Source organism: Mandrillus leucophaeus, unplaced genomic scaffold (genome assembly GCF_000951045.1).
Source record: "Mandrillus leucophaeus isolate KB7577 unplaced genomic scaffold, Mleu.le_1.0 Scaffold310, whole genome shotgun sequence".
NCBI lineage: Eukaryota > Metazoa > Chordata > Mammalia > Primates > Cercopithecidae > Mandrillus > Mandrillus leucophaeus.
The window spans coordinates 282,830-306,263 of record NW_012103255.1 but is presented as its reverse complement, the minus strand read 5'-3'; the positions used below and the strand labels follow the sequence as shown (position 1 = coordinate 306,263).

The 23,434-nt window shown below is 49.6% G+C and overlaps 2 protein-coding genes across 4 annotated transcripts in view; one reads left to right on the top strand and one right to left on the bottom strand.

Moving 5' to 3' along the window:
* UBE2Q1 (ubiquitin-conjugating enzyme E2Q family member 1) overlaps positions 1-10,131 on the top strand; it is an 11,178-nt gene extending 1,047 nt beyond the window's left edge. The window contains exons 3-15 of the mRNA XM_011987552.1: positions 1-80; positions 2,344-2,448; positions 2,779-2,883; positions 3,529-3,579; positions 5,521-5,661; positions 5,878-5,962; positions 6,236-6,296; positions 6,517-6,607; positions 6,723-6,781; positions 6,883-6,931; positions 7,207-7,302; positions 7,694-7,760; positions 8,230-10,131. Of these exons, the coding sequence (XP_011842942.1) occupies positions 1-80; positions 2,344-2,448; positions 2,779-2,883; positions 3,529-3,579; positions 5,521-5,661; positions 5,878-5,962; positions 6,236-6,296; positions 6,517-6,607; positions 6,723-6,781; positions 6,883-6,931; positions 7,207-7,302; positions 7,694-7,760; positions 8,230-8,261 (1,022 nt within the window). The 3' untranslated portion in view covers positions 8,262-10,131. The remainder of the gene's footprint in view (positions 81-2,343; positions 2,449-2,778; positions 2,884-3,528; positions 3,580-5,520; positions 5,662-5,877; positions 5,963-6,235; positions 6,297-6,516; positions 6,608-6,722; positions 6,782-6,882; positions 6,932-7,206; positions 7,303-7,693; positions 7,761-8,229) is intronic.
* Positions 10,132-10,547: 416 nt separating this feature from the next.
* TDRD10 (tudor domain containing 10) overlaps positions 10,548-23,434 on the bottom strand; it is a 60,843-nt gene continuing 47,956 nt past the window's right edge. For 2 of the 3 annotated variants that reach the window (XM_011987425.1, XM_011987423.1), the window contains 6 exons: positions 16,501-16,543; positions 15,728-15,818; positions 14,458-14,605; positions 14,052-14,197; positions 13,620-13,774; positions 10,548-11,285 (listed from right to left, as the gene is read on the bottom strand). In XM_011987425.1, the coding sequence (XP_011842815.1) occupies positions 11,137-11,285; positions 13,620-13,774; positions 14,052-14,197; positions 14,458-14,605; positions 15,728-15,818; positions 16,501-16,543 (732 nt within the window). In that variant the 3' untranslated portion in view covers positions 10,548-11,136. The remainder of the gene's footprint in view (positions 11,286-13,619; positions 13,775-14,051; positions 14,198-14,457; positions 14,606-15,727; positions 15,819-16,500; positions 16,544-23,434) is intronic. The other variant, XM_011987424.1, reaches the window with a different exon arrangement.

The window sequence follows — 23,434 nt, the reverse complement described above, 5'->3', positions numbered from 1 at the left end:
CGGGGGCCGCGCCCGGACCGCATCTCCCCCCACGGGGGTCGGTGCCTGGGGATCCTGTCCGCATCCACTGCAACATCACGGTGAGGACCCCCTCTCGTGCTCCTCTGTGGGGGCCCCTTGTCAGGGACCCAGGATCACTCCATCCAGCTTTTTGCTCTTGAAGGACCTGGGAGGCCGAAGCCCCTCTTAGGGCTCAGCTCTTTCTCTCCAGGTTACATTTGTTTCTGCTGCTAGAGGTTATGCGGTGCACCCAGAATCTCTACCATTGACCCCGATAGTGAGGGACACCCCGACATATGGCGCTTAGACTACCCGTTTCCACGAACCCACCCACCATCCCAAGGTTCACGATTTTGGCTCTTTTTGGCTACTCCTCCACAACTTTATCTTGCTACCTAGGAATGCACCTTTCTTCCCCTTACTCTTATTTCAAGATATTAGGCCTCGGCACTGATCCTAGCTGCAAAGACCTGGCCTGAAACCCTCTGCACATTTCAGTGATGCCCCCTTCTCAGTAGTACCTCTGACTTAGGAGGTTGCCACCTGTGGGATCCCCGCCTAGGTATCCCTCAGGCAGCCCCTCTTGCTCTCTCAACTTCACCAAGTGATAGTTTGCAATTCGTTGACTCCTCTTCCTTCTCTCCTTTTAATTCTCTCTTTCTGGTGTAACCTCTAACTCTCCTCTTTTTGCCTCAGCTGGTAGCAGTTCTGCCACTCCCCTCCCTGTTCCCTGTGGATATGTCCATTTGCCCTGGGTTGTTGCTTTTCCTGGTAATGATAGTGATGTGATGTGCCAGCGCTACCCCCATTTATTCTAGGCAGTAACAGTTCCATTTCTCCCCTGTGAGCGTCATTCCATCCTAGGCATACACCTTACATGTCTCCTGCCTGATCTACCCTCAGACATCCCTTGAATAGAGAATTGGCTTCTGCTAATTTGGGAATGTCTGGTACTGCATGGTATAGCACTTACATTGGTTGGTGTTACCTGCTGTGATGGTATTCTCTCTACCGGAGCAGTAGCTGAAATGCTAGCAGACAGTACTTTATCCAAGCAGGCAGACCTAATCGGAGTAGCCTGGGGAAAGGCAGAGTTGTGAATTCTCTGCTACTTGGGGGACTGAATTCAACTTACATGGTGTTTTCTGTCCGTTTTCTCAATCAGACCAGGTTAAGGTTTGGTGAGGTAAAGCCTCAGTTTGGATTGATTGGTGACCCACCAAAACTCGTATGTCCCATTTCTCTTTCATTTCCTTTCTCTTTTCCTGCTAGAAACTTAAAATTGAAGGACTAGGAGTGGCTTAGTCAAGTGAAGACTTGGGCATCTTTGATAATTATTTTTCCTTCAGCATTGAGGATTAGAGTCATGACAATGCTAAGATACCCAGTGGAGGTGGATAAGGTTTCCCTGGCTTGTGTGGGAACCTCAAGAGTTAATTTTGTTCCTGAATTAAGCTTCTAATTCCTTAAGGGTAGGTTTGCCCCCATCCAGCTGCTCTTTCTGTTGCCAGAGGCCATTTACTGCTTTTGTCCCTGGCAGGAAGTTAAATTTAGGGGGTCCTCAGCCAGACTCCCCATGGCTATAAAGGATACTTGGCCTAAACTAGTCCCCTTGGTTTGGGCAGAGGGGGAGTCTGGTCAGGCTGCATTTGGCACCGTGGCTCAGGAATGCTGGGAATGTCAGAAGCGTAGGCTTTCTCCCAGCCTGCCATGTGGAGCCCTACAGCCCACGCCTGGACTGAGAAGGTGGCAGGTTCCCAAGGGAGAGGTGGGGAGAATTGGTCTTTGAGGGTCTCTTCTGGGAGCGGTGTGGGTAGATTCTTGCCAGTACCCTTTTACTCTTGGGTTCTGGAGATACAGTCTAGTTTTTATACTTTCCTACAGAACTCTGCTTTTTTCACTTCAGTGTCATTGTGATGAGGTGATCCCTTCCTCAGCCCATTCTGGAGTTCGAAAAGCAAGCTTGGAGGACTCTGTTCTGGGTCCAGGGAGAACCTGAAGTCTAGAACTTGTATAGGCAGTGCAGGAGATGAGGACTACCCCTTCGCTGTTAGCCAAGTTTGGCTGTGCTAGGTTTCCTGGTTTGTACTCTCGAGGAAAGAATGAAAAGGTTCCAGTCTGCTGCTTGGAAAGGGTCATCCCAGGGACTGTTTTTCGTCCAGTTTAGAATTTGTTGTGAAGCTGCTTGGTTAGATGCTGACCTGAGTTGGGCTTTTATGTGTGTGTAGGGGGTTGGGGTGGGAAGAAAAGGGGCTAGAAGTCTTGCGGGGAAGAGGACAGGCAAAATTTGGCTTTTCCCAGAGTCACCCATTTTGATTGCTCTTGTTGCTCTTTTCCCTTCAGGAGTCATATCCTGCTGTGCCCCCCATCTGGTCGGTGGAGTCTGATGACCCTAACTTGGCTGCTGTCTTGGAGAGGCTGGTGGACATAAAGAAAGGGAATACTCTGGTGAGGGGGCCACAGGGTAGGGGTGCATTTTGTTCCTATGAGGCCCATGCCACAAAAGCATCCTGTGAAAGGGATCCTGAAAAGTGGACAGTACACAGCTCAACATTTAGGGTACGATCTCTCAGGGGAGTTGCTTACCGAATCCAGAGGGAGACCCTGCACCAGCCGCGGGATTGGTCCATCAGGAGACTCATTCCCACCGCCACATGGCCCATAAGGCTTAGAGAACTAGGTATTGGTGTGGGGCCTGAACTAAGAGCTCGTCCATGTACTTGTCCAGATTGGAGTGGGGAAGGAGTATTTGATATCTCTGTGCTCCCCTACCTGTAGCTATTGCAGCATCTGAAGAGGATCATCTCCGACCTGTGTAAACTCTATAACCTCCCTCAGCATCCAGATGTGGAGATGCTGGATCAACCCTTGCCAGCAGAGCAGGTGAGCAGCTGAGGAGCCTCACGCCCTGTTGTGCAGAGTTGCCCCACAGAGTACTCAGTAAATAAATGAGACAAATCTGCAGTAGTTTTTCTCCATCCCCACCAGCTCCCAAAAACGTACATGTCTTATGACTCTCACCCTTGTTCTTCTCCAGATGGGAATCTTCTCTTGCTAAATGGGGCACTGGTAGCTTCATCTCTCATATCAAAACTCACTCTCATGGGCAGCATCCCAAATGTTGAAAGGGAGCAGGGGAATTTTTACCATTATCTTAGCAATAACAGTTGGTGGCCACTGGGGACCCAGGCCCCTTAGTGAGAACCAAGAATGCAATATCAGTCTAAAGAAGATCAAGTAAAGGAGGGGTTCTTAGGAAAATTAAACTGGGATTTATGAGGTGGGTGACAGAGACAGCCATTTTGCTTTTCTTTTATTCTTTGGCAGTGATAGGCGAAAAATAATGGGCTGGTAGCAAAGCCATTCCCTGGGCTGTTGCTTCCACTCAGATCTGGCTGGTGGAGAGACTGGCAACATGACAGGCAGGCACACAGCTTCCAGACCTGGGGACTCAGGGGAGTAGGTTGAAGGCTGCATTGTAGCAAGCCACTGGGGCTCTGATCTCCATCTTTCCCCTCCCCGCTGCAGTGCACACAGGAAGACGTGTCTTCAGAAGATGAAGATGAGGAGATGCCTGAGGTAGGCTTGCCCCCTGAGGTGGCATTGGCTGGAAGCTCTTTCAGTCAGCAGCATTGATCACCCATATCCAGAACTCCAGTCTAGAACTGGAGAGAGAAAAATACCAAAGGAATTGATCACCCATATCCAGAACTCCAGTCTAGAACTGGAGGGAGAAAAATGTGAAAGAAATACAGATTTACTGACCCGGAGGAATAGCCAGTGTAGTAGAGGAGACAGGGCACCCATATCCAACCACTGAAGACAGGTGCAACGTGGTTCAAACCAAATACTGGGTAAGTTAATTTCAAATGACTTTGGAGTCCAACAAACCTGTGTTTGTATCCTAGCTATCCTAATTGAGGAATTTTATGTAATCTCACTAAGCTACAGTTTTCTTTTTTTTTTTTTGAGACAGTCTCGCTTTGTCGCCCAGGCTGCAGTGCAGTGTCGTGATCTGCACTCACTGCAATCTCCACCTCCCGGGTTCACGCCATTCTCCTGCCTCAGCCTCCCTAGTAGCTGGGACTATAGGTGCCCGCCATCACGCCCGGCTAATTTTTTGTATTTTTAGTAGAGACAGGATTTCACCATGTTAGCCAGGATGGTCTTGATGTCCTGACCTCGTGATCCGCCCACCTCGGCCTCCCAAAGTGCTGTGATTACAGGCGTGAGCCACCGCGCCCGGCCTAGGCCTAGTTGTCTTACCTATAAAGTACGATTATAATACCTACTACGTATGGTTGTTTTGAGATTAAATGAGGTGTTATATATAAAATACTTTAGACGATACATAAGTGCTAAACAATCTATCTGATATATTCTCTAAAAACATGCTTGTACAGAATATAAAATCATGGTTAGGAGTTTGAGATTTAGAGCTAGACAGAACTTGACTGAATCTTAGCTCTGCTAAGAGTTCTGTGACTTTGGGCATGATAACCTCACTAGACTCAGCTTCCGCATCTGTAAAATGGATGATGATAGAATAATGAGTGGTGGTGGTAAGAATGGAATGAGCTAGTATGTGTGGCACCTAGGACAGAACCTGGCATGTAATAAACACTCAGTACACGTTACCTGCTGATGTAATTAGGTATGTCCTGCCAGAAATGGGGAGATCACTCTGATTACTTTTATTTCCTAACATTAGGTTAATATCCCAGGTTCTATAACCCTGTAAGGTTCTTGAGACTGGCAAAGGGCTGATGACATGAAATTTACTACTGCCAGACAGTGGACAGCCCTCTGGGCCACACCCCCAACATCTGGCTGAGGGGCTGAACCCTAGATAGGGTCTCCTCCTCCCCTATGCTCAGTGAGCTAGCTGCTTGCTCACTTAGAGCAGGATGAATAAGGGGCTAATTCTGTTATTGAGCTCTTCCATGTATCTCTCTGGACATCCTTTCTCATTTCCATCTGGCAGTGGGTGCCTCCGCATACCTGATTCATGCCCTCCATTTGTAGCGAGGAGAGGAGATTTAATGATCCAGGTTGCTCTTTTAGGCTTGGGGCCCTGAGAACTCCTGGGTGCAATAGTCACCTGGTGAAACATGAGCTTTGAGTCACAGGGTCAGGCCCAAGTCATTTCTGCTAGGAATTAGGGAAGAGTTTCTGCTGCCAAGGGAGTTTTAGGAACAGTTGGAACAGGGTCAGTCCAGGGAACAAGAGGGCTAAGTCCCTGCCTCAGTCTCAGCTGCAGCTCTGCTCGATTCCTAAGTCCTTGCTGTAGCTTGAGAGCTGAAGAAGACATTTGCCTTAATCCTTTAGACTGTGGGGGTAATGGGGCTGGAAATTGTTCTAAAAATGGGAAGCGTGTTGCGTTAATAAGACTTGCTGGATGGACTGCTGCACCTTAACTTTTGGCTCTTTGCCAAATGAGACTGGGAAGGTGGTGGTCATTCTCTAACCTGTGTTGGTTTTTTTCCTTTTCTTTTCACTCCCACCCCACACCTCCCCCAGGACACAGAAGACTTAGATCACTATGAAATGAAAGAGGAAGAGCCAGCTGAGGGCAAGAAATCTGAAGATGATGGCATTGGAAAAGAAAACTTGGCCATCCTAGAGAAAATTAAAAAGAACCAGAGGCAAGATTACTTAAATGTACGTGCCTTCTAGAGAGAGGCTGGTGAAGGGGTTGGTGGGAAATGGCTGGAAAGTAGTAGGCCATCGTATCTCAGTATGGAGAGCAGACTCCTTTTTTGGGGTGTACCTAATCCTTCCTTAAATCCTGGGCAAGCTGCCAGACTGCCCCTAAGGTCTAACGTGTGTTTACAAACCACACAACCAAGGAATGTTCATGTCATCCGTCCCTCACAGGGTGCAGTGTCTGGCTCGGTGCAGGCCACTGACCGGCTGATGAAGGAGCTCAGGGATATATACCGATCACAGAGTTTCAAAGGCGGTGAGTTTGCCCCAGAGAGGGGCCTGCACAGGAGTCACCCATAAAGAAGGGTATGGTGGCAAGGGGCCCAAGAGGTTCTGGGGTCCAGGACTGCTTATGAACTTTTCAGGCCAAGAATGGAGCTCCTCAAGCCAGTGGCTTGGTTGCATGTCCATCTGTGGTGAACCTACAGCTGTTGATCTTTTTCTCTCAGTCTGGGAAAGGGGTCTGCATTAGAATCCACTCTCACCACCTGGACCATCCTACTAACACCTATCTTTTCCCTCCTTCCAGGAAACTATGCAGTCGAACTCGTGAATGACAGTCTGTATGATTGGAATGTCAAACTCCTCAAGTGAGTGGGGACTCTGGGATTGGAGAGGAAGTTGAGGGGGAGTATGAGTGGGGCTACTGTGGTGGGATCTCCAGGGCAGCCCCATCCAGCATTTTCATTCAGGGTCCCGGAGTGGGTGTGGGCAGTGGTTTGGTGGTCTGCTGCCAGCCAGGGCAGGGGAGCCCTTATGAAGCTCCTGAGCTGGAACCAGGCATCTGAGCCTAGGGTTGTTGCTTCTTAGAGTTGACCAGGACAGCGCTTTGCACAACGATCTCCAGATCCTCAAAGAGAAAGAAGGAGCCGACTTCATCCTACTTAACTTTTCCTTTAAAGTAAGGCTTTTCCTTTCCAGTGTCTCCCTCTGGCCTAGGCTGCCCTGCCTGCCTGACAGTCCTGTGGAGGATGTTGGCCTCCCTCCCCTGATTGTCATCTCTCTGTCTCTCTCAGGATAACTTTCCCTTTGACCCACCATTTGTCAGGGTTGTGTCTCCAGTCCTCTCTGGAGGGTGAGTGGCTGGCATGCGGAAGAGGGCATCTCCTCTGGCAGAGGGCGGGGAAGAGACTTGGAGCTTTTGTCAGGCACAGCTGACTAACCTTTCTCATGCAGGTATGTTCTGGGCGGAGGGGCCATCTGCATGGAACTTCTCACCAAACAGGTGAGCCTGCCTCTCCTTGGCCAGGCCAGCCTGGCTGGGGATTGGCTGAGCTTTACAGCATAAACCCCTGCAGGCTGGGTGATAGGCATGATGTGGCCCTTTCATTCTGCTGGGCTGGGTCTGCACCCACTGACCCAGAAAGACCGGTGGTGGCAGTGCTGGGGGCAAAGGGCAAGGGCCCTCCTATAGACATAGCTGACTGCCCAGAGGACAAGCATGAGGCTTCTCTGGAAGCTCCATCCAGACCTGCTTGCCTTGTCCCTCCCTTCACCCAGGGCTGGAGCAGTGCCTACTCCATAGAGTCAGTGATCATGCAGATCAGTGCCACACTGGTGAAGGGGAAAGCACGAGTGCAGTTTGGAGCCAACAAAGTAAGGATCTTGGCCCTGGGGCCGGTGGGGCTGGGTGGAGCCAAGTACACTTGGGCCACTAGCAGGCCAAGGCTGCCTTCTTTAGAGGAATGAGCATAAGGCCCCTGGACTGGTGGCATTGGATGAGAGGGCCTAGGGTCCCCACATTGGAACAACTGTGCCTTGGCCCCTAGGGACACCCCTAGGACTTTTGGGAGGGTGCCGGTCTGGAAAAGGAAAACTATGGGATTATGCCCCCAACGGACCTCCCAGGTGGAGGGTACTTAGTGTTTTACTAGACCACAGTGCTGGGAGCTGGGACTCCGGGGTCTCTGGGTGACAGCCTGCAGAAGGTGAGGGGCAGTAAGGCCACAGCTGGCCATGGCCTGATGTGGTGGCTTCCTCCTCCCAGTCTCAATACAGTCTGACAAGAGCACAGCAGTCCTACAAGTCCTTGGTGCAGATCCACGAAAAAAACGGTGAGGCTGGAGCCAGGACTCAGGAGATTCGGACACTTGCCACGCCCAGGTTTTCACTTCCAGCCACAGAGCAAGAACCCCTTCTGGGTTCTGATATTTAACCACCGATTAGCACAGCACCTGCCCCAGTTCTCCCAGGAGGGACTGGCGGTGGCTAACGTTCACAACCTCTTCCAGAAACACATCAAAATGATCATATCACCGATAAACTTGGTGCTACCCACTTCTTAACCACCTTTTGAAACAGCTCATCTAACTCCCCCATCATCTCAGGTTGGGCACATCATTCTCCTTTCTTTCTCATCTCCAGGTATGCAGGCTCTCAGCTTCCCATATACCTCTCCCCACACAGCATAGCCCTCCCCAACATCCTCTTACCTCTGACACTGGAGACATCGTCAGGGATTGGGGCAGGACAGGGAGGGTGGGCCTGAACCTCCACCTCACTGACCGTTCCATTTCTTTGCAGGCTGGTACACACCCCCAAAGGAAGACGGCTAACCCTGGAGTATCACCCTTCCTCCCTCCCCAGGCACCACTGGACCAATTACCTTTGAATGCTGTATTTGGATCTCACGCTGCCTCTGTGGTTCCCTCCCTCATTTTTCCTGGACGTGATAGCTCTGCCTATTGCAGGACAATGATGGCTATTCTAAACGCTAAGGAAAAAAAAACAAACACAGAACTGTTTCAAGTACTCAAGACTGACTTACAGACCAACCAACCACCTTGCTGGAACCCTTGCTAGCAGGCATTCTTATAAAAGAAACTTTCGAGCCTCCTTATATTGCTGGAAACTCAGCTGTGCTCCAGACTAGAGCCTCCTTACCTATGCTATGGATTTTTAATTTATTTTCTCTTATTTCATGTACACTGCTTTTTTTGGTTACAGTGTATGATGGATGTGTATGAAAAAAATGTATCTTTGGGAAAACAATTACAGTTTGTTAATTTGAAGATGCTGGTCTTGACTCATCTTTATTTTTATTCGCACATCCCACCCCATCCCCTGAACTACTTGGGAGGTGGGGTGGGGTACGAGTCCAGTGTTGCTTTGGTAGAGATGAGAGGCTGCGTTTTGCTGCTAAAGCAAGAGAAACATGGAGCTGAAGCACGCACTTGGTCTGCCCCTAGATTTCTCCTCAAGGCCTCTGGAGCAACCAGCACTTGCCCCCTTGGAATGCAGAGCCTGGCCTGCCAAACTGCGATGTGGTAGGCTGAAACGATGGTGGTAATTCTTAGGACTACTTTTCTAGTCACAGATGTTTTCAAATTTCTAGGAAAAAGAAAATGAGGCTCAAGAGGCTGCTTCGTAGAATTCCTTTTGAATGAATTGAGTGGGGATGGGGACACAGTCTCCAAGTGTGTATGTGGTCTTTTCTGATCTCAGCTGTGTGGCTGCAAGTCTTCGCTGTTCACTGGTTCCTCTCCTGGAAAGTGGCTTCTAACCAGCACCGGATGGTGATCATTGGTAAGCTCTGCTCACCTTCCTCTCTTGCTTCATTTGGCTTTATCAAAAAGAACAGGTGTAGCTCTGAAGTTGTTTGGCTTGGGAAATTACGGATTCTTTCAAGCCACTCCCCCTAGGTGGGTCCTACTAGAAAGGGTTAGCATTTTAAGGGGGTTGTTCTATACACCTGTGTCCTTATCCCAGGCTCAGGAACATCCAGGAAGGGAAGGTGAGGTGGGGAGTCTGTACTGAGATGGAACTGTCAGTGCTGTGTTGTATGTACTTGCTGTTGTAAAAGTTTGGGCATGACTTTGCATCTAGCGGGTGCTGCCTGTATCACTTTGTCTATAAGCTTGCTCTGGGACTGAGACAGCCTCTTAGGACCTACGATGCCAGCAGCTCTCATAAAGATGGAAATTACAGAGGCCAAGGATGGCCAAGTGAAGACCCAAGTCTCAGAAAACCCAGACTTGGGACAGCTGCCTGGGAACTGTAGGATGCTAGAGCAGTTCTGTAATGCTTTGAGACACGGCAATTTTCACATTGGCCATTCTTTCCCCCTCCCCCACCCCTTTTCTTTTGAGGGACTTTTAATGTTTGCTGCTTTAGGTGGATGGAGAGTCCACCAGTCCCACTCAATGCTGCTCTAACCCTACCCACACCCACATAATTAGGGGTGCTAATAAAACATATGCTGAGGTTGAGATAAAGACGGGACATAAGGGGAAAATTCATTCCATAGAGCTGAAATCTGGTTTTCAAGGCCTCTGTGGCTTTCTTCTGAACTTACCACCAGCCCTGGCTGGAATGTAGATTGTGTTTTTAGTAACGTGTACTGTGAGCTGTCTTCTGTATAATGTATTTTGTAATGTATTTTTCTCATCTACCAAAGGATGAAACAAATAAAATTATTTAAATAGTTTGGCTCTAATAAAATTATTTGAAGAAACAGTGGGGTTCATGTTCACTTGACATAGAGGGAAATGCCTGCTCCTGTGAGTTGCATGACACCAACTCTAAGAGAATCCTCCATTTTTCTTGCCAAACCCAGCACTCCCTTTTATGACCTTAAATTTAGGGTTCTAATAAAGTACAAAGTATAAAAAAGAATCAAGGCCATATCATCATGAAACAATTTTCTTCTCTCCACTTAGAAGGCAAGAATAAATGAAACTAACTCTTACCCTATACCTCAAGCATGTATCTATATCCCAGGCAGGGTTTGCATGGCCCAGAGCCCACACTGGCAGGCTCTAATCTCACTGCAGCAGTTTTAGAGGGCAGGGCAGGGCAGGGCAGTGGAAGGGTGGCTGGAAAGAAGTATCAATCACTCCAAACTCATGAAACATGCCAACATTTATTTGCTCATTGGTTAAATATTCTCTACCTATTCTACATTGAATGCCAGGAAAACTAGCAGAGGGCTTCTCCATTATCCAGAATCTGTTAGGACCACTTATATCATGCTCTGGGGTACAAAGAAGAGACACAAGAAAGACCATCCCAGCTGCCTCAGGCTTTCAACCTAATGGTAGTTTCCTATGTTTGGTTTAAATGTTCATGCCAAGTTGGGGAACTAAAGACACATGACAAATGAGACTTCACTCTCTTTTGGGAGGGAAGTTGGGAGTAAAAGCAAAATGAAAATCAATCCTGGGCACAGTCTGGCTTTTTTCACCTCCCAGGCCTCAAGGGTGAAAGGGGTACGAGAAGGCAGGGCAGGTGGCCTCTGGATCCGTGGCAAACAGGAGAGGGAACATGCTGAGGGGAGCCCCATTATTTAGACTCTTCAAACTTTAGGATGTGCGACTGGAAGAGAAAGACAAAGCCTTGGTGGGAAGGAAGGCCCACCCAGCCAGTTCACCCAACCCCTCAGATAAGCAATTCATTTGATCTAAGAATGCCAGGTAAATACTGTATCCAGGCCTAGGCTGCAGCCTGCTGCAGAGACCCCAACGGCAGGAGTGGAGGGAGAATAGCCAAGTTAGAAGCAGGGGCAGTTACCTCCGAGTTCAAAGCACCAGTGATTTTCCCTTTGAGGATTCGATGAACAACCTCATATGAACTCAAAATGTCTGCAAAACAAGACACAACAACAAAACCTCAGTGGCACGGGGCTGGGCAGGAGGAGCAAAGGAGGGAAGCAAAAGGCGGGGGCTGCAGGGAAAGTGCTCTGGCCGCCAACCAGCTCCAACCAGCAAGTCTCTGCTAGTTCCTGCTAAATCCCTGCTGCCAGGATCAAATGAGATGATAAATGCTGAAAAGGTAGCATGGGGGAGGGCAAAATAACAGCAGATAAAGGGAGGAGGCACTTGTTAAAATAATTACAGGGATCTGGGATTTTTAATGAGAAATTCTACTGGGGACAGAAAATCATGTTCACTGAACTCTGTTCTGAGAGTTTCGGCTGGATAGAGCAAGGTTAAAAGTGGAGAGGTTTTCACCATGAGAAGCGGGCACTCTTACATGCTGGAACCAGGCAGGGAGCTTATCAAAAACCCACCCTTTCCAAGGATGTTGTCCCTCATGCAACTCCCACCATCCCACCACAGCCCCCAAACTCTGGGACTCTCTGTATGCATGAAACTGAATCACTAAGAGTCAGACCTAGGTTTCATCCCCAGCTATGCCATTTTCTTGCTATTAAGTACAAGTTCATTTCAGTTTTCTGAGCCGTATTTTCCTCATCCATAAAGGGAAGAAAACTGACACCTGTCTGACTTATCTCTGGGTTGGGGATTCTGGCCCTTCTGACAGGCTGGGATCTGCACTTTGAGACAGGAAGCTCCTCTTCCCTGGGTCACCTGAAGAAGCTCCTGATGCCTGACTGTTCCCAGGCTGGGCAGCAGGGACCCTCTTCATGCAATGACCCAAGACAACCTCTGGGTGGTGCTCCCTGCCCACTGGGCACAAGCCCCACCAGCCTCCCAGGAAGCCTTGGCCCTGCACAATTGGGAGATGCCTTTCCATCTTTAAATATATATATATATTTTGGCCGGGAGTGGTGGCTCGCACCTCTAATCCCAGGACTTTGGGAGGCCGAGGCAGACAGATCACGAGGTCAGGAGTTCGAGACCAGCCTGACCAACATCGTGAAACCCCATCATTATTAAAAACAGAAAAATTGGCCAGGCGTGGTGGTGCATGCCTGTAATCCCAGCTATTCAGGAGGCCGAGGCAGGAGGATCACTTGATCCTGGGAGGCGAAGATTGCAGTGAGCCGAGATCGCGCCACTGCACTCCAGCCTGGGCGACAGAGCGAGCCTCTATCTCAAGACTTAGTTTGTCTGAGGGCCGGGTGGCTCACACCTGTAATCCCAGAACTTTGGGAGGCCAAGGCAGACGCATCACGAGGTCACGAGTTCGAGACCAGTCTGGCCAACATAGTGAAACCCCATCTCTACTAAAAATTTAAAAAAAAAATAGCTGGGTGTGGTGGCGGGCACCTGTAATCCCAGCTACTCAGGAGGCTGAGGCAGGAGAATTGTGTGAACCTGGGAGACAGAGTTGGCAGTGAGCCAAGATCATGCCACTGCACTCCAGCCTGGGCGACAGAACGAGACTCCATCTCAAAAAAAATAAAAAACTTAGTTTTTATGTAAAATGTTTCCATCTCAGCTAAGCACAGCAGCTCATCCCTATAATCTCAGCACTTTGAGAGGCCAAGGTGGGAGGATCGCTTGAGCCCAGGAGTTTGAGGCTGCAATGAGTTATGATTATGCCACTGCACTCCAGCATGGGCAACAGAGTGAGACCCTGCCTCCAGCAAAAAAAAATTTTTTTAAATAAAACTTTTCCATCTTACTTCCTGTGTATGTATACGTATGCTTCTTCATCTCCACTTCTCCTGACTGCCCCCTAAAGCATTCTTTCATCTTTTTACATTTCACCTAACTTCGATCTTGAGAAAGGGCCTCTTCATTTCCACCTATGGAGAAACCCGCAGGTGTCTGAGGCTAAATAAACCACATTAGGAGAGTGCGGTGCTAAGTGGTGTGCTCTGGCCTCTAGCACTGGTATTCGAGTGCTAATTTTCTTCTATGGCAGAATCCTTTTCCAGTGAAATCTGAAGCAACATGCAAAGTATGTAAAACAGATGAAAGCTGAACAGCTCTGGTGGAAGCAGGGGTGGGAAATCTGCCCTCTTCTCTTCCCTTCCAGAGAACTCAGCCTTTGGGCAGCATCTGAGGTCCCTCTTGGGATCTTGGGCTCCAGACCCCAGGCATGAAAACCAACACTTGAGAGGCAGCTTTGCTGGGGTCAGATGCTGAAAACGGGGGTTGGGTTTTCAGAAAGAGAAACTGAAGCACCTTGGCCGCCCACTATGCTGTTTCCTGCTCAGGTCCCAGAAGCAACCATAGCTTCTCCTGTCCCTGAAACCCTCAGTAGGAAGGTAGAAGATGTCTCACCTTTCTCCAGCATGAATGGCTGAGTCAGGGGTGGGATGGTCCAGAAGTCGTCACTGTCCAGGCTGCGCAGAGACTGCACAGGCATGGTGGCCAACTGTCCAAAATCAATGAACATGACCACAGCCCAGGTGTCCACCCTGTCCAGCACCCAACACCTGGCAGAGGAAAGGGGAAAGACAGAGGAAAGTCATTCTGCCTAGTGCCATGCACAGCAGTCTTTGACAAAGCGGATGTGAAAGTGGAGGTGGGAGGGAGGAAGAGCGAGTTTGCTCTGTTTCTCCCCAATTCTTGAGTGAGGAAATAATGATAAAGATGATTTTGAGAGAAGAAGCCACAAGAAAAAAAACCAGAGCCCAAAGGAAGAGAATGCAAGAAGGCAGCATTTTCCCTGCACACCTCTCCCATAGGCTCTACCCCTGCCCAGGCACACACCTGTTCCAGGCGTGTCCATAATCCCCCAGGTGGTACTCTGCCAGACAGCGAGTCCCACGCTTAACAGCGGAGTCCTCCAGGTAGGGCTGCTGCTCCTCCGCCTGAGCCAGGGTGCTAAACAGCGCCTGCATGTTCTGGTGCAGAGCCTGTGGGATGCAAAATGCAATGGCCCCACTGCCTGCACTGCATTACAAATCTGCCTCTGTAGATGTCACCTGTTACATTAGCACTGCTAATCTTTCCCAAAGGAAACGGGTAGGAGGTGGGAGAGAACGAAACTGAACCTGGGGATCAGACTGTAGTTACCCTGCATCTCCACCACTGACCGGCCCTGTCACCGTGCCCACCCTAGGAAGGCCACGCAGGAAGGCACAGGAGCCTGAGGGGGCCAACAACCAGTCCATACCTCAGTGATGTGCATGGCCCAGAAAAACGGGGTCTTCGGGACGATACTGGTCACCAGCAGCCCTGCCTCCCCACGGACACTGTGGATGAGCGCTAGCCAGCTCAGGTCTCGGAAGCATTCCCTCAGGAGCAGCACCAGGAAGGACCCTCTGCGGGAAGAGCAAGGAGAGCAAGGAAAGGAACGACTGGACCAACGCCTGTCCTGCAGGAGGCTGAACTGCCTGGCGGATGAGTTCCCTAAGCAGGAGGGCTGTGCCCACCCTCTCCAGGGTGGAAGCCAAAGCCAGTTCCCAAGTAATCCCAGTCCATGGCAGAGGAAAGGAAGGGCCAGTCTGGGGGCGCACAGGTTGAAGAGTGCAGGAAAAGGACGCAGCAGAGGGAAACAAAAACACATTGAGAAACTCCGAGACAGAGAGGTGGACTAAAGTCCTCAATGGGTAGATTTTGGGTCTCCTAAGTGATTTATGAGTCTCTAAACGATGCAGGTGTGGACTGTCCACCATGCAGGATGTGCCTTCCATCCCAAAGCTGCTCCTCCCCTGCATTTACACACATTCCAAATGTCACCCTGCTGCTCCACTCAACCACCTGCCTAAACCACATGTGACAAGTGACAAAAAGCCACAGGCCCTACAGCATTTCAAGTCAAACTGATAATTCTGGCACTCCTGACATTAAGAACAGTATCCACTGTTAAAAGCAAAGCAGGGAACATGGTTGGCATGATGATCTCCTGGCATCCAGGGCAGCGGACAGTCACAGGCCTTTGCTGTACATAAGTGGAAGATTATTTATTTATTTATTTATTTATTTATTTTGAGATAGAGTCTCACTCTGTTGCTCAGGCTGAACTACAGTGGCACAATCTCAGCTCACTGCAACCTTTGCCTCCTGGGTTCAAGCAATTCTCCTGCCTCAGCCTCCCGGGCAGCTGGGACTACAGATGCCCACCACCACGCCCGGCTAATTTTTGTATTTTTAGTAGAGACGGGGTTTTGCCATGTTGGCCAGGCTGGTCTTGAACTCCTGACCTCAAGTGATCCACCCACTTTGGCCTCCCAAAGTGCTGGGATTACAGGCATGAGCCACCGGGCCCAGCTGGGAAGCTGATTTTATAAGTCAGTGTGGGTCACAGCCTTACAGCTTGGATCTGACACACGAGTTCCCGAAAACTATCCCCCACCCCAGTACTATCCCTGTCCCCACTCTCTGTGGGACAGAGATGTCTGTAATCGCCATTTGCCCTGGTGGTCTTTCTATACCTTGCTCACCTCATTTCCAAGGGGACTGCAAAGAAGGCTGCCCTCAGTTTCTCTGTCTCACACAGGTCAACAGGAGCTTTAGGAGCGAGCTGTATAATAGCTAGAAAGCAGAAGACTAAGTCCCGGAGGCACCAGAGCTACCCAGAGAGGAATGTGCTCCCCCCTAACCCATAAGAGGCCTTCGCCCTGCCCTCAAAGGAAGCATAAAATGGGCCAAGAAGCTGCACCCTCCCAATTCTGTCTCTAGATTCTCATCTGGGTGGGAAGGGTCGGTCGGATGATATTCTTTAATTAAGAAAGCATCCTAGGGCTCGGTATGGTGGCTCACACCTGTAATTCCAGCACTTCGGGAGGCTGAGGTGGAAGGATCACTTAAGGCAAGGAGTTTAAGACCAGCCTAGGCAACATAGCAAGACTCCATCTCACAAAAAATTTTAACAATTAGCCAGGCATGGTGATGCACACCTGTAGTCCTAGCTACTGTGGAGGCTGAGAAGGAAGGATGGCTTGAGCCCAGGAGATCGAGGCTGCAGTGAGCTATGACCACGCCACTGCACTATAACCTGGGCGACAGAGCGAGACCTTGTCTCAAAGAAAAAATACAAGCAAGCAAGCATCCTAGAGGAACAAAGGGAAAAGGGTATTTCTACACTAAGGGTCACCAGGGGATGGAGCTGGAAGGGAGGCTGCAGAAGGGGGAGCCATCCCAAGTGGGGCTGGAAGAGGTCCATTAGGAGCTGCAAAGCCACATCCTGGGAACAGATGGCAGCGCAGAATCTCACCAGCGGTTTTGCCAAATCCTTCACCAGAAGCCTTCTCCAACACCTGGGGAGAAAAATGAAAGGTCTCACTCAGCCACAGTGGCATTTGTTTTATTGATTTCTATGCTGAATCACTTCAGGTAGACTGGGAGACAGAGCATCGGCAGCCCCTGTTCTGACTCCGACTTTAGAGCTGACTTTTGAGACATCCACCCACTTTCTCCATCCTCATGGCATCCTGAGCCAACCCAAAGAAAAGATGATCAGGAGCAGGGAAGGCAGGGAGCAGGGCTGCTGCCAGGGAGCGCTCATCCGGAGGTACAGTCACAGAATGAGCTGCCCAGCAGCCTTCCCCAGACAGGGGCAGAAGGCACCACCGGGACACTTAGCCTGGTGCCCTGCTGGCACTACCTGCCGGGAGGAAGACAAGAGGTAGCAGTCACACTGATGCAGGGCTGGGTGGGGACACAAAGGCCTAGGTGCCCTGCCACTCTCCACAGCCCTGCAGCCCCCAACCCACGCTGGTCTCCCTCTCACCACTGTTCTCACCTGAAAAACCCCCAACCCTGGGGACACCCAAGTATCTGTCCCCCTTCCCACTGCCCTGCATCCAGGTGCTTCCATCCCACTACCACCACCCACCACACGCCTCGATTTTCCTTCTCTCCAAAGGACCTCATATCCTCTCCTTTCTTCATGCCCACAACCCCTGCCCATTAACTTGCCTCTTCATCAGAGAGCAAACGGGAAGCAATGAGACGGGATGTCCTCTTCTACCCACCCCGACCACCAGCCCCTCTCCCACTCCTGCCCTCCCTGCCATCCCTCCCCTGCACACTTGGCTGCATGGACCTGCTTCCTCCCGCTCTGGCTCAAGCCCTTACTCTGCAGACCCACCCGACTGCTCCTCCAGCACTGTCTCCCTCCCGTGTGGGCCTTTTCCACAGCAAAACAAGCAGGATCTAACACCCATTTGGAAAGACCCTGACTGACCTCACAGCTCCCCCAATTCCTGCTTCTGTGTTCCTCTCACTGCAACTCCACAGTTTTACGGTCTCTGTGCTGTTTACATCCACACTCACAAGTCTCCTCTCAGGCTTCCCCAAAATGGCCCTGCACAGGGTCAGCATGAACTGTCACGCTGCCAAATCCAACAGTCACTTCCCTGTTCTGAATCCACCTGCAGTATTCTCTCCGCTCCCTCTTTCCAGAAACGCATCTCTTGGCATCACATGTATCTGGTTCTCCTTCTCCTTTCCTGGCTGGCCTTCCCAGTTCAACTGCTCAACACTGGCACATCTCAGGACTTGTCCTCTCCCCATCCACCTTCTCTCCAAGGCCATCTCCAGTGCAACGGTTTTAGGTATCAAGAATGTACCGTGCACTCTCAAAGCTGCAGCCCCAGCCCTCATCATTCTCTGGAATTCCACTCACATGTGATGTCCACTTGACAGGAGAGTGAAGAGGTACGCAGACTTACCATGTCTGCATCAGACTCACCCAAGGAGTTGCAATCACAAACAAATAAAGCAGACCCTCCCCAGGCTGGCTTTCTCCATTTCAGTGAACTGCATCTTTTGTTGTTGTTGTTGTTGTTGTTGTTGCAGAGATGGGGTTTCACCATGTTGCCCAAACTGGTCTTGAACTCCTGGGCTCAAGCAATCCGCCTGCCTCAGCCTTCCAGAGTGCTGGGATTCCAGGCATGAGCCACTGTGCTCAGCCTACCGCATCACTAACTACAAAGCAGTTCACCCAAGTTCTCTCTCCCAAGCTCCCTACATCAAATTCATCAGCAAGCCAAGCTACCTCCTCCTCCAAAACACACCTGAGCCCATGAACATTTTTCTCCGTGTCCATACCCACCACCCCAGTACTCGCCATCTCTTACCAGAATGACAACGACAGCAAACAGGGAGCTCTGCTGCGGCACCTGCCCCCACAATCCAATCACCTGAGGACAGTGATCTTTTCCAAACAAAAAGCAGATCACATGACATCACTGGTTAAAATCTTCCAACATCTCTCCATCATGCTTACAAATAAAACCCAGTCTTGACCTTGGCTCTCAAGGCTTACCAACGGACGCCCCTTCCCAGTGACCTCTCTGCCTACTCCACTCCCCTTCACCCACCAGGCTCATACCTTGGGCCACTTGCAGGCCTCCCTCTGCCTGGAATGTTCTTAGTCTGGTCTTCCAAGTGGCTGGCTCTGAGCTGGCATTCAGATCGCAGTAGAGATGTCACTACTCCACAAAAGGGGCCTCCCTAAGAACCATCTAAAGAAGTGACATCTCACTCTTCATCACATCATCATATTTTAGTTCTCCAGCTGCTACTCATTATCTGGTATTTTCTTTTTTATTGTCTCTTTTACCACTGGAATGTAAGCATCGCAAGAACAAGAATGACAAGTGTCTTCCAACAATTACCTTGATCATGGAGGTAACACCAGGGCCTAGGAAATGCCTGGTGCATATTAAGCTCTCAGTAAATATGTGCTGAATGAAAGAATCAAATAAGAAATGACCTGGCGGCTGGGTGCTGTGGCTCACACCTCTAATCCCAGCACTTTGGGAGGCCTAGGTGGGCAGATCACATGAGGCCAGGAGTTCGAGACCAGCCTGGCTAACATGGCAAAACCCAATCTCTACTAAAAATACAAACAATTAGCCGGCCATGGTGGCAGGTGCCTGTAATCCCAGCTACTCAGGAGGCTGAGGCAGGAGAATTGCTTGAACCCAGGAGGCGGAGATTGCAGTGAGCCGAGATTGTGCCATTGCACTCCAGCCTGGGAGACAAAGTGAGACTCTGTCCAAAAAAAAGAAAAAAGAAAAGAGAGACAAGAAAGAAAGAAATGACCTAGGGCAAATTATTCACTCTCTAAATCTTGGTTTCCTTTTCCACACCAGGAATCCCACCTGCCTTGATATGAGGATTTAGTTGGGCTCAGGACAATGACACGCAGTAGGTACTAAGAAACAGAAGCAGCACAACACAGCAGTTACAAGTGCGGATTCAGGAGTTAGCTGTCTGGACCCCAATCCTGGTTGGGAGACTGGCTGCTTAAGTCTGGGTGAGTTACTTGGTGTTCACATCTGCAGAATGGGATAGTTAACAGCACCTACTGCTGTAATTAAATGAGTTCATACAGTAAAACAATTAGACAGTGAGTCCTCAGTGAAAGTTAACTACTGCTATCAATCAATGAGACCCAAATTGAACCTTTCCTCGCTAAACCAACCACATTATGTCTCTCTTCTTTATCCATAACAAAGCCAAGCCACGGTGCTAAAAATTGGCCCCCTCTAGGCAAGCACATAAGGTGCCTTTTTATTCAGAATCTCGCTCTGTCGCCCAAGCTGGAGTGCAGTGGTGTGATCTCGGCTCACTGCAAGCTCCGCCTCCCAGGTTCATACCATTCTCCTGCCTCAGCCTCCCAAGTAGCTAAGACTACAAGTGCCCACCACCACGCCTGGCTAATTTTCTGTATTTTTAGTAGAGATGGGGTTTCACGGTGTTACCCAGGATAGTCTCGATCTCCTGACCTCGTGATCCACCCTCCTTGGCCTCCCAAAGTGTTGGGATTACAGGCGTGAGCCACAGTGCCCGGCCTCTCCTAAGGCAGTTCTAAATACCAATCCCAAAAACCAATTATCACCAGCAGTTTCAAGCTAAAAATGATTATTAATACAGAAGCATTTTACATCATTTTTGGTCTAATTATTATTCCCTAATGATTTAAGTGATAAATATAACAAGCCCGTTTTGACAGTTTGTAAAATTAAGTTCCAGAGGAAAATCTACATAATTATCATCCAACAGCCACAGCAGGCATGTCACCTAAACACAGACCTCCAATTTCCAGATGTGTCTGTAATACAAAGGTGGCCACATGGACGCCACAGAGATCAAGGCAGCACCTCAATAGCTGCAAGATCAGCTAATTTTAATTACGTTCCATTGTTGCTACAAGCATGGTCACCCTCATGCCCAGATCAATCAACAGCTGTTAATTATCCCTTTACTTTGTTCTGGGACATTTCTACCAGCTGGTCAAGTGTTCTAAGAGGTGCGCCTGCTCCAGAGTGATGCTGGGGAGTCCGTGCAGTGGGAGAGGAGAAACAGGAACACAAAAGTTGGTGGGCAGAAGGCTTGGAGGTGGGACCATCCATCCAGTCCCCTCCACACACCTGGGAGAAGTTCTTGCATACACTCAGCAGGGTACAGCCTCATGACACCCAGAACACAGGCAGCTTCCCAACCTGCAGCCTCCAAGTCTGCTCACTGCCACAACCCTGGGCCAACTCTCTTTAAGTGCTGTCTACCCCTGCCCTGACCTCCACCAACCTGGGGAACTGCACCTGGGAATACCTGAGGGGCCCATCCTGGTGGAAATTTCACATTTGCAGCTCTAACCTCAATTGCTTCCCTTTCATTCTTTAATCACTTGCACTGCTATGTGCCAGACACAAAATGACAAAGATGAAAGACAAAGACCTTTGCATGGGCTCCTCAGGGAGCCCCCATTTAGTCACCCACAAATATAAAATGCCACCACAAAGCTCACATTCTCCTGGGGGCAGCAGACACTAAATAAATATACAAAGAGGAATAATGTCTTTGGCTGGCAGTAAGAGGGATGAAGAGACACAACTCAGAGAGAGGGGATGAAGGGAGCCAGGGGTGGGTGGTGTCTCACAGAAAGTCCTCCTGAGGTGGTGACTGCTCAGTGGAGCCTAGAATGAAGGGAGCCGGCAAACCCTATAGACACCTGGGAGAAGAGACTTTTGGGCTAACAATGGTAGGTCCAGAGGCCCTAAGGTGGGGATGCACTTGGCGTGTTTGGGGGGCAGCCTCAGGGCTGGTGTGACAATATATTTTCATCTCTTCCCTGGACCGCCAGAAGCAGGTCTTCCTGCCTCCATTCTGGCCTCCTCCAGTGGGTTCTAGAAGGTCCCTTTAAAAGTTAAATCTAGGTGCAAGGACGAGTAAATGGTGGCACATGATACAACAGAGTATCACTTAGCAATAAAAAAAGAACTGCTGATGGTGCAACCACATGGATGCATCTCAATAACATTCCGCTGAATGACAGAAGCCAGACACAAAGAAGCACGCACACCCTGATGCCATTTACAGGACACGCTGGAAAAGCTCCATCTCATCGAAAGGATGGACAACAGCTGAGGGCTGCTGGGGGCCCTGAAGGGGGAATCTTTTGGACGACTGAAATGTTCTCTATCTTGATTGTGACAGTGGTTACATCCTGCATGCACTGGTCAAAATTCATCAAGCTGTACACTTAAATGGGTTCACTTTAAGTAAATTATACTTCAGTAAGTATACTGAATACATCAACAAAGTTGATTTTCTAAAACATATGAACATGTGAATGGGTTCTAATCTGGCTATGTCACCGCCTGCTCAAACCCTCCAGTGTTCTATTATGTGACTGAAAATCCTGATCACTATTGAATCAAGTAATGTGTTATTTTTTATTCCTAAGCAACTTTTTTTTTTTTTTTTTTTTTTTTTTTTGAGACGGAGTCTCGCTCTGCCGCCCAGGCTGGAGTGCAGTGACACGACCTCGGCTCACTGCAAGCTCCACCTCCCGGGTTCATGCCATTCTCCTGCCTCAGCCTCCCGAGTAGCTGGGACCACAGGCCCCCGCCACTACGCCCGGCTAATTTTTTTGCATTTTTAGTAGAGACAGGGTTTCACTGTGTTAGCCAGGATGGTCTCGATCTCCTGACCTCGTGATCCGCCCGACTTGGCCTTCCAAAGTGCTGGGATTACAGGCATGAGCCACCGCGCCCGGCCTTTTTTTTTTTTTTTTTAAGATGGAGTTTCGCTCGTATTGTCCAGGCTGGAGTGCAATGGCACAATCTCAGCTCACTGCAACCTCTGCCTCCCAGGTTCAAGCGATTCTCCTGCCTCAGCCTCCTGAGTAGCTAGGATTACAGGCACGTGCTACCACACCCAGTTAGTTTTTGTATTTTTAGTAGAGACGGGGTTTCACCCCCTCAGCCTCCTGAGTAGCTAGGATTACAGACACGTGCTACCACACCCAGTTAGTTTTTGTATTTTTAGTAGAGACGGGGTTTCACCCATGTTGGCCAGGCTGGTCTCGAACACCTGACCTCGTGATCCACCCCACCCAGCCTGCAACCTTTTCTTAGGAATTAACTGCTGCTTTGTCCCCAGTCTATTTACTTGGATTTCCTTGAATCTTGTAACCTCCAGTGACCCTTTTCCATTTTTCTTCCTGTCAACGTCACCCCTAGAGTCTCACCCCGTCCTGCTCTGTTCTGGACTGCCTGCTGCACTGTTCCAGGACTGCCTGTGGCCAATCTGGGAAGCCTCTCATCTCTCTCCTCTTGGATTTGGGTTGGATACCAGACTCTGTCTTGTTTTGGCTTTACTGATTCATTTTTTTTGGAACACACTCCTTCATAGCTTTCTGAGAATACGTACATGGGAACACGTACATGGGGCACACATTTTTTGAGACCCTACCTTTCTGAGCAAGTCTTTTTCTACCTGTTTTTAAAAGTGACAGTGTCTTACTTTGTTACCCAGGCTGGAGTGCTGGCACAATCATAGCTCACTGCAACCTCAGACTCCTTCAGCTCAAGTGACCCTCCCATTTCGGCCTCACCAGTAGTTGGGACTACATGTGTGTGCCACCACACCTGGCACATTTTTTGAAGACAGGGTTGCCCAGGATGTTCTCAAACTCCTAGCCTGAAGCAATCCTCCTGCCTCGGCTTCCCAAATCCCAAATCCCAAAGCACTGGGATTACAGGTGCACACCACTGCAGATGGCCTACCCATATATATACATATATATATATATATATTTTTTTTTTTTTTTTGAGATGCAGTCTTGCTCTGATGCCCAGGCTGGAGTGCAGCGGCATGATCTTGGCTCACTGCAACCTCTGCCTCCTGGGTTC